Source organism: Cicer arietinum, chromosome 8, assembly GCF_000331145.2.
Source record: "Cicer arietinum cultivar CDC Frontier isolate Library 1 chromosome 8, Cicar.CDCFrontier_v2.0, whole genome shotgun sequence".
NCBI lineage: Eukaryota > Viridiplantae > Streptophyta > Magnoliopsida > Fabales > Fabaceae > Cicer > Cicer arietinum.
Genome location: NC_021167.2, coordinates 21667189 through 21683236, shown reverse-complemented (window position 1 = coordinate 21683236; position 16048 = coordinate 21667189). Strand labels below are relative to the sequence as shown.

Sequence of the window (16048 nt, the reverse complement as noted above, 5' to 3'; positions counted from 1 at the left end):
AATGAAATATAACCTCATTTTTTTTATAATCTAATCTTTTCCATTTAATAAAAAATAATAATCTCATTTAGTTAATTCCTAACACTGTTATGTCTAATGAAATGCATCAAAATCAGCCTGAAAATTTAAAAAAAAAAGTTATTATTTTAATATTTAAAAGTGTTTGACGTTTAACTGTGATATTTAGCTGAGTCAAAAATTTAAGTTACTATTCGAATAATCAAAATAATTATTAATAAATATAATTTAAAATCATAAAAATATACAATTTAATATTTTGTAATCATTATAAATAAATATGATTGTCATTTTAATAATTTAAATATTAATTTAAAACCAAAATGAAAATCCTGATTTCCAATATTAAAACTGTGGTTTATAAAAAAGTAAAGTGACTTTTGATTGAGAAAGTTTAGGCAGCAAGTTGGAGAATAAATGCAAAGTAAAATTCTGTGTTCTGTCAGCTGTGTGCTAATTGTTGTTGAATTTCTGTGTCACCTTTTTCATTCACATTCATTTATATCATAAGACCAACCCATTTCTCTCCTTATTCTTATCTACCTTTTTATTTTGACTTTTCTCTGCATATTACAACAACAACATAGTATTAGCTACTTCTTATTTCTCAAAAAATACTGTTTTTTTTTTGTTCTAAAAATTCAAATCCTCTTCCATTGTTTTCATAAATGGCTCATTCTACTACCCCTTCAGGTTTTGTCTTCTTTCTTCTCTCTCTTTCACTTTCTTTTTTGTTTTGTATGTGTTTGTTATTGTTTTGGAACATGTGTTATTTTTGTTGCTGTTATTTTTTGTTGTTTATTTTATGAATGATGATGACTTCAAGGAATTCACTTAGCTAGGTTGGAACTTGATTTTGTGATAAAGTTTGTATCTTTGGGTTTTTTTTTTGTTTTTTGGATTATGGGTTATGCTCTATTTGTGTTTTTGTTTCACTGAATCTGATTGGAGAGTTTTTGCTGAGTTTTGTGCCTGCTGATCGATTGTGTTCTGATCTGTTACCTTATGTCAATTTTTGTGCTTATTTTTTATGAATTATGAAGGTAATAGTTACTTAGCAGCAATTTTTTTTTTGTATGTTATTTCCATGATTTCCAAGAATAGAGACTAAATCATGATGATGTGGCCTTTCTACCAAATAATGTCAAATATCCAAGGTTTTAAATTGCGGTTGCATTTGCATCGCGATCGATGATATTGTGGTCAACTGTGTCCTTAATCGCAATCTCATTGAGTTTTTTGGGAACATAAAAAACCATTATGTTGAAGACTAGATCACAGTCACATACCTTTATTTAAAAGCATAAGATCAACTTCTTTTGTCATATAAGCATTAGATTTTTTTTTTATTTAGGCCAGGAAATGTAAGTTGATCCTGCATTATTAGGGGCAGAAATGTTGGTATCTAGAAATTTCTTTGTTTGAATTAATGATGCATTTGATGGTTCTGTTTGCTAGTGGTTTATATCCAAATTGATACTACTATCTGTACTATTTTATCTTTATCTTTGTGAATTTGTGGAGTGAGGAAAGAAAGGGCACATAGTAGAACATGTTTAAGTTGATTCTTCTCGTTCCAAGTAGTTTTTATACAATATGTTTTCTAGTATGCCAATTACAGACACTCTACAAAGATGCGGACCGCAAACATAACTGTGGTAGGGGACCGCAATTTAAAAATGCTTTGAATAGTTGTGACCTCCTAAACTAATGATAATATCTTGAAATGTTCAATTTCTTACTATGAAGATGAGGTTTTTGCTTTGAATCATGGTTTTTAATTGCAGTTATAATTATGCCACAAACCTTTATACGGAGGTATAATGCAAACAAATGCGGCTGATAATGCTGTAATTGCGGTTGCAATGGCGTTGTAGAAACCTCTAAAGCCGGTATGTTGCGATTGCAATTGCGGTTGATGACCACAAATTAAAACCATGCTTTGAATTGTAGTGACCTCCTAAACTAATGAGAACTTCTTTAAGTATTCAATTTTTAACATAATTCTCTGCAATTAGATTGTTACTAGTTGCTAGTAAACTGTTGTGAAACCATGGTTTATATTGGTTAAAGGTACTAGTACTTTTGTGCAGTTGAATGCAATGATCATACAAAAGAGGACATTAAGGAAACAAGTTCACTGGTTGTTTGCTTTGGGGAAATGTTGATAGACTTTGTGCCAACAGTAGGAGGAGTGTCGCTGGCCGAGGCACCGGCTTTCAAGAAAGCTCCTGGTGGAGCTCCTGCCAATGTGGCTGTTGGTATCACTAGAATGGGAGGTTCATCTGCTTTTATAGGCAAGGTGTAATTTTAAATTTTATGTTGATCCAGTTGCTTATTTGATTTCTTCACTTTTTTGTTATGAAGCATTGACACAGATACGAACACTGAGCTCAACACTAATACTGCCACATAGATAGCACTGACACAAATACGAACACCTAACTCAACATTGATACTGACATATACATAACAGTAATCATTTGAGAAAATGGAAGTGATTCTAAATATATGCTATTTTGAAAATTAGTATACTCCCTCTAGTATGTTGTTCCTGTACGCCTACCCTAAAGAAATAAGGATAATAGGGAAAAAAAGTGGACAAACTATTCTTTCTTAAACTAGTATAATTGAAAATCATGTCTTACTTGAATTTGGACTCTACACAGTAATTGTGTGACACAGTTACTGATTTTGGCCGTCTAGTCTCAAATTAATGGTGGAGATTATTTAATGTTGATTTAGTGAAGGTGTAACTGAACTGATCGTTCTCAAATCAATCGAGATCGATTGACACGCATAACTGGATGCTTTTTCTACTGCAGTGGATTTGGATCCATCTTATTTCCTTATTGTCTGTGTATTAGGTTGGAGCCGATGAATTTGGGTACATGTTGGCAGATATTTTAAAGCAGAACAATGTTGATACTTCTGGAATGCGGTTCGACACTAGCGCAAGAACCGCATTAGCTTTTGTCACACTTAGAGCTGATGGCGAGCGTGAGTTCTTGTTTTTCCGGAATCCAAGTGCTGATATGCTTCTTCAAGAATCAGAACTTGATAGAAATCTCTTAAAACAGGTATTTTGAATTTCATTGTTTTATTTTATGAAATGTGGCTTAAGAACTATGGTTAAATTCATGATATTGATAATATTTGATTGCAGGCTAGAATTTTCCATTATGGTTCCATTAGTTTGATTGATGAGCCATGTAAGTCAGCACATATTGCTGCTATGAGCATTGCCAAAAGCTCTGGTTGCATTCTTTCTTACGATCCAAATTTGAGATTGGCGTTGTGGCCGTCTTCGGAGGCTGCTCGGAAAGGTATAATGAGCATATGGGATCAAGCCGATGTCATAAAGGTATAATTTATTGCAATGAACACTTCTTAGTAGATTGGTTGTTGTAGTTTTATAATGTGCAATGAATTAGGGTTACAAAGTACAATGTTTAGTTTAAATACTACAGTTCATTTTTACAAGATTTTCCCTGAATCGTACCACAGAGGGTAAACACCCTCCAGCCATTCTAGTCGTAGCCAAACAATCAAATATGCCAAGTCCAAATGACAAACGTTTACCTTGCTCTGCTACGCTTAAGCGCCTGTCCACTTGTCAACGAGCCGTACTCAACAATGTTTAATTTGAAAATATCAATTGTGTTATTCTTTTTTATTTTTCTTAGTAGACCTGATGCTGTATTTCTTTTATGTATGTACAGATAAGTGAGGATGAGGTTACATTTTTGACTGGAGGTGATGATCCTTATGATGATAATGTTGTTTTGAAGAAACTTTTTCATCCTAATCTCAAACTCTTAATTGTTACTGAAGGGTCCAAGGGTTGTAGATATTACACAAAGGTGTGCTTTCCAAATCAATTTGACTATATGATCTTGTTGGAACCACTATTTCTCATTTCATATTTGCCTTGTTTTTGTTACAACAGAGGTCCCTAAGGCCTTGTTTGGATTAAACTAAGGATCTGTTTTGATTGATTTATTTGAATTTATCTACTGACATAAGCACTTGTGATACTATTTCCGAGAATTTGTGGAAACAGTTTATGACGTATCCATAAACTGTTTTCAGCTTATTTTCATGTACTCTCCACGATAATTTATGAAAACAAGTTATAACTTATATGAAAATAGTTTGACTTTATTTTATCTTTTGATATAGAACTAGCTTATTATTAAGCTGTTTATCGAAATAGTTCCTATGTTTATGATTATTAACTTAGGATAAGTCCTTATAAACTTGTAGATGTATCTTGAAAAGTTAAAATGAGAAAAGCTTTGGAAAAAATTGAGATAAGAAGTTAATTTCATCTTTATGAGAAGCTGATAGTAAAATACTCACAGTTATTGTACAACACTTTTAACCTCTGAGCATCGACACTTCTAATCAAAGGCATGTCTCGGTGTCCAACACGTGTTGATGTCTGACACGACATCAACACATTGATTACACTCAATTAATTCGTTTTTTTAAATTATTATTGATGTCAACATGTTAGTGTCGTGTCCGATTTCTGTGTCAGTATTCGTGCTTCAAAGCTTTTAACATTCCCTTTTTCGTAAGTTCTTTTAAAGAATTTTATCCAAATTGGCTTTGACTCTAGTCCGTTATGGCCTTAGTTGCGATCGATCAATTCATTGTGATGGCTCTGCACGCCATTGTTATTTTAAAAAAATTTACCGCCTTAATTAATGGTTGTTACTTGTGAGTAGGAATGTACTATTGAAAATAATGTACTCAATGACTAGTAATTGTGGTGCCAAATTTGTGTGCAGGAATTTAAGGGCAGGGTTTCAGGTGTTAAAGTTAAACCTGTTGACACAACTGGTGCTGGTGATGCATTTGTTAGTGGGATTCTATACAGTATAGCTTCTGACCAAACTATTTTTCAGGTTATTTTGAATCTTAACTCATTCTTATATTTTGCTCATTTTTCTGCTAAATTTTCATTCATATTGATCCTTTTTTTTTCTGTAATAATAGCATTTTTTTGTTATAGTTATAGTTCTTTGGTGGATGCTTATCCAACCCCCCATGTTTATTCATTGTTATCCGATCTTAGCTTCCGATAGTATATTGAGGGTCGAATGGACAAAATCGGGAGGGGATGAGCATTTTCCAAATTATTTTTTTAGATTCAGTCTCTGCAAATTCAAAACATGTTGCTTTTAATCCATGACGACATAGGTGACCCAATAAATCACGCCTCAAGGTCCGATAAGCTGTTGTCACGGACCAAAAACAACAATTTTTTTTAATTTGCAGCGATTGAATCCAAACATAAAAAACTTACGTAGACTAAAAAAAACGCTATAATTGCAGGGAATGAAGTCATATTTAAACTTTTTTTTTTCCCTTTCATTTGTCATTTTGATGTATATGGAGCTTAAATTTGTAAAAATATGACTCTTTCAGTTTAACTATTATATAAAGTCTTCATAATTCTTACTTATGAAAACTTATATTGTTTATTTATTGGCAGGATGAGAAAAGTCTAAGAAAGGCTTTGTATTTTGGTAATGTATGTGGTGCAATCACAGTAACTGAAAGAGGTGCAATTCCTTCACTTCCTACAAAAGAAGCTGTTTTGCAATTCTTACTAGAAGCAGCTCTAATACATCAAACCTGACATTTTTTATTTTTATGATTTGTTGAGATATATTATATAGCTTAAGGTGATGCTAAGCTTCTCAAATTTTTATTTTTTTAATCCAAAATTAAAATATTTGGACTTGTAATTTTTTTGTTATAAATTGTAATAACAATTTTTCTCATATTTTTGAGCACATGAATTAACCTTTTAGTTTTTGAAGTGCTCTAGATTTGAGACTTGTAATAAAATCAAAGTATTTATTCATTAATAGTCAAGGAATGTGATTAACTTAATGATGTTAAGAGCTCATAATACAATTGGGATTTTGAAAATGTGAGAATATTTTATTTTATTTATTTATTTTGAGAGTGAACAAGAAGGGAAGATGGGAGGAATTTGTTGAGAAGAAAATAAAGAGCTACAAGGTTGTTTTAGAGGGATTTGGCTCTTTTAAAGTGAGTAATTCATTTTAAATAATAAAGTGAGTAATGTTAATTATTGATTATTAAATGAATGATTGTTATGTTGTGCACATATACGACCAATTATGAGTAATTATAATATCAAATATTGATCTATTCACTTCACTAATTTTTCACTTTAGAGAGTCAAATTCATTTTAGACATACCACAATGAGTGAAATATAGCGACAAAGATGGTGAAGAAGGTGATGGTACACTATACGATGTAATACTCAATTAAGTGATTCTGTTTTTTCTAGTCAATGAGATTTCTAAAAGTTACACAATTTAAATTATTTGAACGAGGAAAAAAATTATTTTTGCCTTAATACACATTGGAATGATACAAAAAAGAATGTTATTTTTTTTTTTTGGGGTTGAAAAAATTATTCCTAATTTCTAGTAATATCAAAGAGTCTTTATGTACTTTAAATAAATAAAAAGATTTAATTTATATACAATATTCAAAAATATTTGATTTATATGATAATTATTTTTAAAATAATACACATGAATGATTACGATGTACTAGAAGTTTAAAATATTTTATATTGGTGCAAATTAAACTCAATAAAATACCCCCACACCTATCACAAATACACTTCACACACTTAACATTGCACTTTCTTAAAAAATATATACAGTATACTGTGAACTACAAGTTTATTAAAAATGTATAAAATTAAAATAGTTTAAATACATACAAAAATCGTCTTAAACTCTAAGTTATGGCTTGTATTTTGGAAATTACCATAAACTACAAGATTATGGTAAAGAAAACGTGTATCACAAAGTTATATAGTTTACGGTGCATATTTTTTCAAAAAAACAAAAATTGTAAACTACTAAATTATAATTTTATGGTACATACTGTGAAAATGTGAGGAGTGAATATTACAAACAAAATTAAAGTTTCAGCAAAAAAAATTAAGTTCTTATGTTCTTGGAAAAATGATAAAAATGTGGAGTATAGTTAAAAGTTGTGAGGTATGGATAGAAACAGACCCGAAATAATAAACTCTTGGGCTTTAATTAAATCGACCCCAGATCTAGAAAATACTCTTTTTTATTTGAAATTATATTTTTGCTCTTTTTTAATATCTATAAAATCTTCAGAAATTTTTAGCACTCATTTTTTTTTTCTTTTTCAAAATTTTATAAAAAATTATTTAACTATTCGAAAATTTATAAACTTTTAAAATATAAAAAATAAATAATTTTTTTTAATTTTAAATTTTTCATAGTTTCAAAATAATTATTTTTAAATTTTTTGAACCTTTAGAATGATATTAAAGTTTCAAAATAGATTTTTTTTAGATTTTCAAAAGTTTCTACCAATACGAAATTTTAAAGATGTTTATTTTTAATTTATTTTTAAATTTTCAAAAAAATTTCAAAAATTTATTACTATTTATAATTGATCATATATGTGCACAAAATAACATTAATATCGCTAATTAAGTCTTAAATATTTTTTTTATTTGACCAAAAAAATTATCTGGAAATTTGTTTATACTCCACGTAGTTCCATACCCCCACATTATCTATGATATTCTCGAAAAACCCTTTAATTAATTATTTCAAACCAACAAACCTACTTGTGACTTTATTTTCTTTATATATTATTAAAGTGTTGCAGATGTTAGGTGATGAAATGACAACCTAATTGAAATGCTTGTATACCAAATTTTTTACTAAAAAAATTGTTATTATTCCCATGTCACATTTTGTCAAGAAGTGCAGAAATAGGATGAATTATTCAAAATTAATAATGAACAACATTATGAATGAATAAAGAGAATCCACCAAGAAGTAGAAGAAGACATAAATTGGACTCAAAATGACCCTGCAATTCTGCAAAACTGCTTAGTAACAGCATGTGGTGGGGTCCAAGCCTTTTGCTTCATCAAATTTATGATTGAGTTATGTTTCTCAGAAGAATCAAGTCCTTTCTTCTACCAAGTTTGTTATAATTAAGATCTTATTTCAGCTACCTATAGTCCCCTCCATATTAATATTTGAGTATAGTAAGAGTTATTCAGTATAAGCCAAAACCTGTAACTATAATACTTTGTACTCTTTGGTAGCTGTGTCGGTTCATATTTTTATCAAGTTATTCTTTATCATGATTTTAGTATGTATTTAATTGCAGTTTTTTTTTAATTTTTAATTTTAGTATTTTTTTAGAGTTTTTATTATTTATATGTAATTAAATAAATTATAAAATAAAATTGAAATTTTAATAAAATTTTATTATAATTTTATAGGTAATATTAATCTTTTAATTTTAATATTGTTGTATTATATGACACATTGTTTATATTAGATATCTTTGTTTGATTAGTTATTTAAATTGATTAGTTAGTTACACTATCTAGTTAATTATTTTACACTAACTGATTGTGATATCTAATTGACTATATAAGTCTACGTAATCCTTAATGTAAAGAACATTATCTTAATTATCAATATCATTCGATTTATTTATTTTTTTTTTTCTATCAATTGTTTAAATCAAGAATCTTAATATAATATCATAGAGTAATTATTCAACTATATTCTTTTCATCTCAATATTTTCTTGAGAAATTTTTTATTAAAATATTTTTTTTCCTCCTCAATTACAATATTTCTTCATCCATACTCTAGTGCTTTATCTCCAATTTAACATTCATTCTTTCGAAGCACAAATAACAATTAAGTACTCAAGATTCTAATTCATTGAAAAGATGATGAGTTTTTAAGAAATTATTTTAACTTCATACATCATGATTCTACAGTCATGAAAACAGTTGAGATGATACAATTTGCCGCTATGAAAAATATAGTCATCAACCTCCCAATCCAAATAGGCAAAAGATTATTTCAAGTGAATTTTCAACCGTACACATTAAAATTTAGTAGAAACAAATACCGAATACATGATACTGAAAAATGCAAGATTGTTGATTGGGTTCTATAATCAAAGTTTATCAAGAATAAAAAAAAATTTGGTGGTATATTTCTTCTTTTTTTATAATTGACATTCTACAAACTTCATCCTTTCTTTTAGTCTTAATTGGCATTCTAGCTTATGTCTATACATAAATGGATGCTTAAGTAAAATTCATTATTTTTAGCCTAATTGGCATTTTAGCTTCTATCCAAAACAACAACAAAAATTATATATTGAATCGTTAACTACAATTTCATTCTATTTAGTCTTAATTGGGAGTTCATATTCTATCAATATAAGCTAGAATGCCATATTATTTATGTTGAATTTTCAGCATTTCAAATTCTTTTAATTGATGAAATTTCAACATTTAAATTCTTTTTGGCGATGTTTTTTTCGACAATTCTTTCTTGAGATTTTCCAAGCTTTAAATGTATTAAGCACATTCTAATTTGAAGAGAATATTATGTATCTTAGTTTAATTAGTTATATATCTAGTTAGTTGTTTAATTTAATTGACTATATAAGTCTATGTAATCCTTAATGTAAATAATTATCTCAATTATCAATATCATTTAATTTACTTTGCTCTATTTATCTTTTATCAATTGCTTAAATCAAGAATCATAATAATTTAAAATATGTTACATCATAATTTTATAATTAAAAAATTTAAAAGAGAAACTAAAATTATTAAAATTTAAAATAGAGATTAATTTTGCTAATTGATTAAAATAGATAAATTAAAACTGTAATTAAACATTAATATATTTTAAACTTTAATATATTTACTGAGTACCAACATAATTGAAATATACTCATGTGTGATATTTTTGTACTCTTATTTTTGCTTTAAAGAAAAAAAGAGACTCGATAAAATTACACGGTTATAGAGTTCTTGCTTTATAATCATAGTTAACTATCCAATCTAAAAATTTCTTTAAAAAACGAAATTACGATTATTTTTAATCAACTAGGTATACGATTATTATTATTTTCCAAGAGGGCCTGCAAGCAAAACTCACACAACTATAAAAATGGATATTTTAGATTTAAATTCCCACCCTAATATATCAAATAAACAATATTTTCTGGTGTCTCTTAATTTAATTTATAATTTTATTTTATTTGTTTTTTTATTTCATTTTAAATAACAATTTGATCATTTATATTTTAAAATTTTAATTTATTTTTAACAAATTTATAAAATTCATCATCATCTTCAAACAAAACTCATAAAACTCATTATCAATTTCAAGAAAACTCATATATCCATTAAATTCATAACTCAAATATTTAAATAAATTCATATATTCATCTCCAACAATATTGAATTCATCAAATAAAGAACTCACACTTTAAGATTTGATCATCAAATCACTTAGGATATTGCTTATTGAAAATGGAAAAGATACCCACTTCTTTTCTTGATGATTTGCATATAAATTGTTATTTTTTAGTTTCAAAAAAAAATTAAAAATGAATTTATACTACCGAAAATATTACTAGGTTGACTGTGGACTAGGTCGCTCTTTTTAAGACGTTTCGCGACACTGTCCAAATTGTCTCAATATGGCAGTAAGATGACTGTCACTCGTAATATGGCACTACGAGTGACAACCATTAGAGAAAACATGTGATCCATCAGACCATAACCACATAAACGCGTGCTTCAAATTTTATTAGGTTTTTGACTGGACAATGAATTGATGCGTGTGTACACACAAAAATTGAGAACGCGGAAAAAGCTAGGGTGTGATCGGGCAAGCAGACGCACGAATTCAGGAAGAAAGACTGAATTAGATATTGAATGTGACTCGGTGGAGGGAAAATATGTATCAATGAGATAAAAACGCATGCATTTATTATTAAAAAATAATAAGTTTTTAATTTTTGGATACTAAAAAATAATACTACTTTGCCCAAGCCTAGGTCTGGCCCGACGGCAGCGCGCGTATGTGTGGTGATCAATTTTGCATGCGTTGTCGTTCTTTCACAAAATTGGGTACCGTTTGGGGCACATCCCAATTTTCATACATCCACCTTATAATCACTATAAACACTACTAGTGTGTACTCTTATGTGGGACTTCCTTTTTTTTTCTTTTCAATTCACACCAACACTAACTCTTATTAATATCATAATTATTTACAACAATCTTATATTAATATTATCATCATTTCCAACATAAACTAATATTATAATAGGTAAATTGGTATATGAAATTCTAATTATTGTCAACTTATTTTATCATATTTGTTGAAAAATACATCTCTATTTGTAATTGTTTTTCTCAAAGACTAAATTGAGCATCTCAAAATTTCTAAAGGATCAAAATGGATATTTACTCTATAAATTATGATATGTATATAATATGTTATTTTAAATTATAAATATATTTAAATCTAAAACTTAAATTTTATAAACAAAAAATATTTAGAGGCCTAAATTTCATAAACAAATTAATTTCTAGTATAGTGATATTAGTCTAAGATCAAAGTGAAGTGATTGCAAGTTCGAATAACCTAACATTGCATAATTTGTAACAGTAAGTACTAAAAAGAAAAAAAGAAAAAAAGAAAAAAAGAAAAAAAACTAATAGAACGACTATTGTGATCTATACATGAAAGCTTATGCGGTACATTCATAACTCGAAGGGTATTCATACATTTGTTTTATAAACAAATAAATTATAATTTTATGAATAAAAAAGTTAGTTGTTTGACTTTTGTATTTTAAAAAAAATCGTTTCATAAAAAAAAAGTTTATTTTATTATAAAAATGTCAATATTTACTATTATAAATAATAAAAATTTAAAAATATTAAATTTTATTTCACTAACCCTTTTAATAAATTATAATAAAAAAATTAACTATTTATTCAAAAATAAAATATAGTAATATGCAAAAATTAGAGATTATTAAGACCTGTGGTTACTATTTCGAAGACCAATTTAAGACTATTCACCCATAAATTAGTTTTTTTTTTTTTCTACACTAACATACACTAGTTTTTGTCTACTGCACTCCTTCCTTTTGGTGTCAGTTTTTCGTATGCAAGTATTTTTTTCCCACTCAACTACACATTATTATTGAATGATATCAACCACTTCACAAACTTCAGTTTGTATGATAAAAATAGTTGATAATATTGTACTGAAAAGTAAACATATCACAAACACTATACAATTAATAAAGGAGCAAACGCAGAGAAAACAGATCTGTAAACGTTTGAACTATGCAACAAAATAATAATAATAATAATAATAATAATAATAATAATAATAATAATAATAATAATAATAATAATTTACTTATATTTTACTAGAGAAAGAGTATTTTGTTGATTTGGTAGTAATCGATTTATTTACAAAAATAATTAACACTAATAATTTTTAAAATTATATTAACTATAAATATATCTTTTAATTAATATTATATATATATATATATATATATATATATATATATATATATAACTCTCGATTTAATTATTAAATTTTATGTTATATTTACAGTAATATTAAATATATCAAAATTTAATAAAGCAATTTAACAAAAATTTCATTTCTCATGTCTCGAAATATAAAAAAAAATCAATCAAACATAGTTGATATGTATAATGTGATAAAAAAAATTAGACTAAATATATTGACTTTCTTTTATCTAATTTTAGTTATATTTTAAAACACAAGAAGTATTATTTTTATACAATTTATACATTTTCTTTTTGTATTTTATATAAAAGGACAAAATTTAGATGCATTTACTTAAATACTTTTCATATATTAGGTTTTTAACTTAAAATACATTTTTTGGTTATAATAAATTTGTGAAAATTATTGATTTGAGAAAATCATGGTAGTTATGAATATTTTAAATTAAAAACCATAAGAAAAATATTTAAGAAATACACATAAGTTTTTTCCCATATAAAATTATAAAATAAGTTGATTATTGTGGGCAAGAGAGAGTAATTTCCTTACATATTTAAATGATGAATCATATTAACAAGTGTTTTAAAGACATTTGTTAAAAATTAGAGATAAGTGTGCACATGTCATTATTATTCTATATATATAGAAATGAGTTTGTAATTCGATTGATTTGAGATAAAAGTTAAGAATTAGAAAACACGAGTTCAAATTCGAGTGAAGATAAAAGATATTAATATAATAATTAATTATTAACTTTTACTGTTGAAAAAAATGTTGTGTATATAATGTAATAAGAAATTCATTTATTTTAAATATATTTAATTTTCTACTATATTATTATTAACAGTTTAGATATCAAAGTCCCACATGCAACAAAAGTTTCCCTTAACAACAAAACATCATTAAATGAGGACACATAGCCATCTCCAGTCTTAATCTGTTTCCCTGTTTTGAACCATTTATGCTTAGACATAGTTAAACCCACGTCATTTAATTACCTCAACTTTTTTATTACATTGATTTGAATTTCCCGCTCATTTTCTTTAAGGATTCAACACTTTCACCTTTATCAACTATGTTTTGTTATTAGCCATTAAATGAAAATAAAGTTTTCATCTAATAAATATAACCTCATTAGTTGAAAAGTTCAATTAAGCAAAGACATCATCTACCTAAGTCTAGATCAAATAGAGTCATCAAAAATAACGATTGAAGAAAGTAGGAAGATTATACAAAAAAGATGAAGCATCTAAAAGAACTCATATCTTTATTCACAACCGTCTGAAAAGAAGATGTCAAATCAATGAAAGCAAGAATCCTTTTCTGAACGCGACTAAGACAACTAAAATATCTTATGATGGCTATATATTGAGGCTCTATTTAAGTTGATCAACAACTTAATAATGAAGATGGACAAAAAAAGGCAATTGAAATAATCAGCGTTATCCAAAGTGATTGTGAGTTTTAATAAATTTTTAGAACAGACTATATAAAAACAAGAAGTGTTTTGTAGTGTATATCCTCGCATTGAAAACTTTATTCTTGTAAATCATCAAAGAAAAAGAAGGGACATCTTCTACAAAGAAAGATACTTAGAATAATTATTTTTTATTGTGTAATATATCATCTCTTAGAGAGTATAGACAAAAAAAAAAGTGTCATAAGAACACTCCATTTGTAAAATGTCTTATGTTGGCTAATAGTATATCCTTGAAAGACTTGACGATACAAAGTCATTAAGTCATTGATTGTTCTAAGACAATATATCTGAAATAGAACAATTAATGTAAACTGGTATCAAAATCATTGCTTATCATTCTCTATCCTAATTTCTTTACTCTATGTTTTAAGTTATTTGTCTTAATATCATAATAACTCTTGATACAAACTTTGAACCAATTGACGATAAGTATTTGATATAGTTTAAACTGATGAACACAATTCAAACATTTTCTTGTATTTTCTATTGGTACTAGAATTCGATCTCTTGATTGAGCATTTTCGTCATGCCATAATAAATGACATGTACCACTAGAAACATTATTAGTCAATTTGACTTTATTTGTGTTTTTGTTTCTTTGCACTTTTTTTGTCAAAAATAATTATTTCCTTTTTAAGAAATCAATGAATAAAAAACTAGTTGTTCAAAAATGAAATTGAAATTATTCAAAAAAATAAACGTTTGGGAAAATATTTGGTTTGACAGTGTGTTACAACAACATCTATTTTGTTTTCAAAATATTGTTTTGTTTTTATTTTATTTCTATGTGTTTAATCATTTCTTCAATGATATTTTGAGTATTAGATTAACATCTCTATATTGAGAAGTTAAGAAATTCTAAGAGAATACCAAAAATAAAAGAACTGAATAACATCCTTGGATGAATGAAAGTTATAAGGCTTAAATTATTCGTTTGATCTCTTATCTTTTTGTTTTTTCCTTTTCTTTTAGGTATTGTTTTGGATCTTTAATTAATTTTTATTTCATTTTGATCCCTTAACTATGGTTATGCCAGCCAACCACTTTGGTCATTTCTGTTAGTTTTATTGAAAAAACGTTAAGTGTGTGCTAGATGTTACTTTGGTCTGCTGACTAGGTTGTCCAAGTCATTCAAATAAATGCCAAAATTAGGGTTTCAAACATATTTCTCCTTTTTCTCTTCTTTTTCTTCTTATCAAACAAACAAATTGCACATCTTAAGATTAGATGCTTGAATCCAAAAACAATAAACAAACCAAACCATGAATGATAGACAAATGCGACCACCCATTGGTTTGTAGTTCTTCCTCAACTTAGATTATGTATGCCCTAACGACTCTTCAAATGAAATTAAGAGACAATATGTAGTGCATTTATTATATTGGAGACCATAACCTATATATTGATAATGGTGAATTAGGGTTCCCTTTCTAAATGGATCATCTAACATCCACTCATATTCTCGACCATATCAATTAATTATCTACTTACAAATCTATATAGATTTATCACTTAATTTGATCACTAATCAGTTAATGCTCTTAATTGATAAATAAATAGTATAGTTAAATAAAGATATATGCTCAATAATAATCTTGTAATATAAAATTAATTAAAATATTAATAAAATATTCTAATGATCTCTCCCTTAGACAACATATCTTGATAATTATATCATAACTCTTTAGACACATATCTAAGTGCTACTTATCTTTATATTTTTTCTTTACAATTTGGTCTACCTCATTCAACAATAATGCGACCACCGTGAATATTGTCACTAATGTATAACGTGACTAAATAACTATGACCACATCAATGCATTTGATGACATAGATCGATATGGATGTGTGACATGGAAATTTCATGCAATGTGATCTCTATATCATGTCTATTTCCAATTGGTTCAACTGAAATCTTTAGTGAGATTAAATTGAAGTTCTTGAAGTGCAAGTACAATAATAAATAATAATTGTCTAGTATGTATTACTCTCAACCTTCAATCTATTGGGGAGTTTAGGAGAGCGCGAGAGCATCAAGGGACCAAATACTTCATGACCACAAGAGACTTTGACACCACATCTCACCCCAAAATCTGAAGAC

General features: G+C 27.3%; 1 protein-coding gene across 2 annotated transcripts; it reads left to right on the top strand.

Moving 5' to 3' along the window:
• Positions 1-446: 446 nt before the first annotated feature.
• Positions 447-5900, top strand: LOC101505970 (probable fructokinase-7). 2 transcript variants are annotated; one of them, XM_004513639.4, is made up of 8 exons: positions 448-711; positions 1806-1910; positions 2112-2320; positions 2886-3098; positions 3185-3382; positions 3741-3881; positions 4815-4931; positions 5522-5900. In XM_004513639.4, the coding sequence occupies exons 3-8, from the start codon at positions 2180-2182 to the stop codon at positions 5666-5668; spliced, it is 957 nt and encodes a 318-aa protein (XP_004513696.1). In that variant the 5' UTR covers positions 448-711; positions 1806-1910; positions 2112-2179; the 3' UTR covers positions 5669-5900. The 2 variants fall into 2 exon arrangements, with proteins under 2 accessions (XP_004513694.1, XP_004513696.1); XM_004513637.4 differs by lacking the exon at positions 1806-1910 and having other exon boundaries at positions 447-711.
• Positions 5901-16048: the final 10148 nt, after the last annotated feature.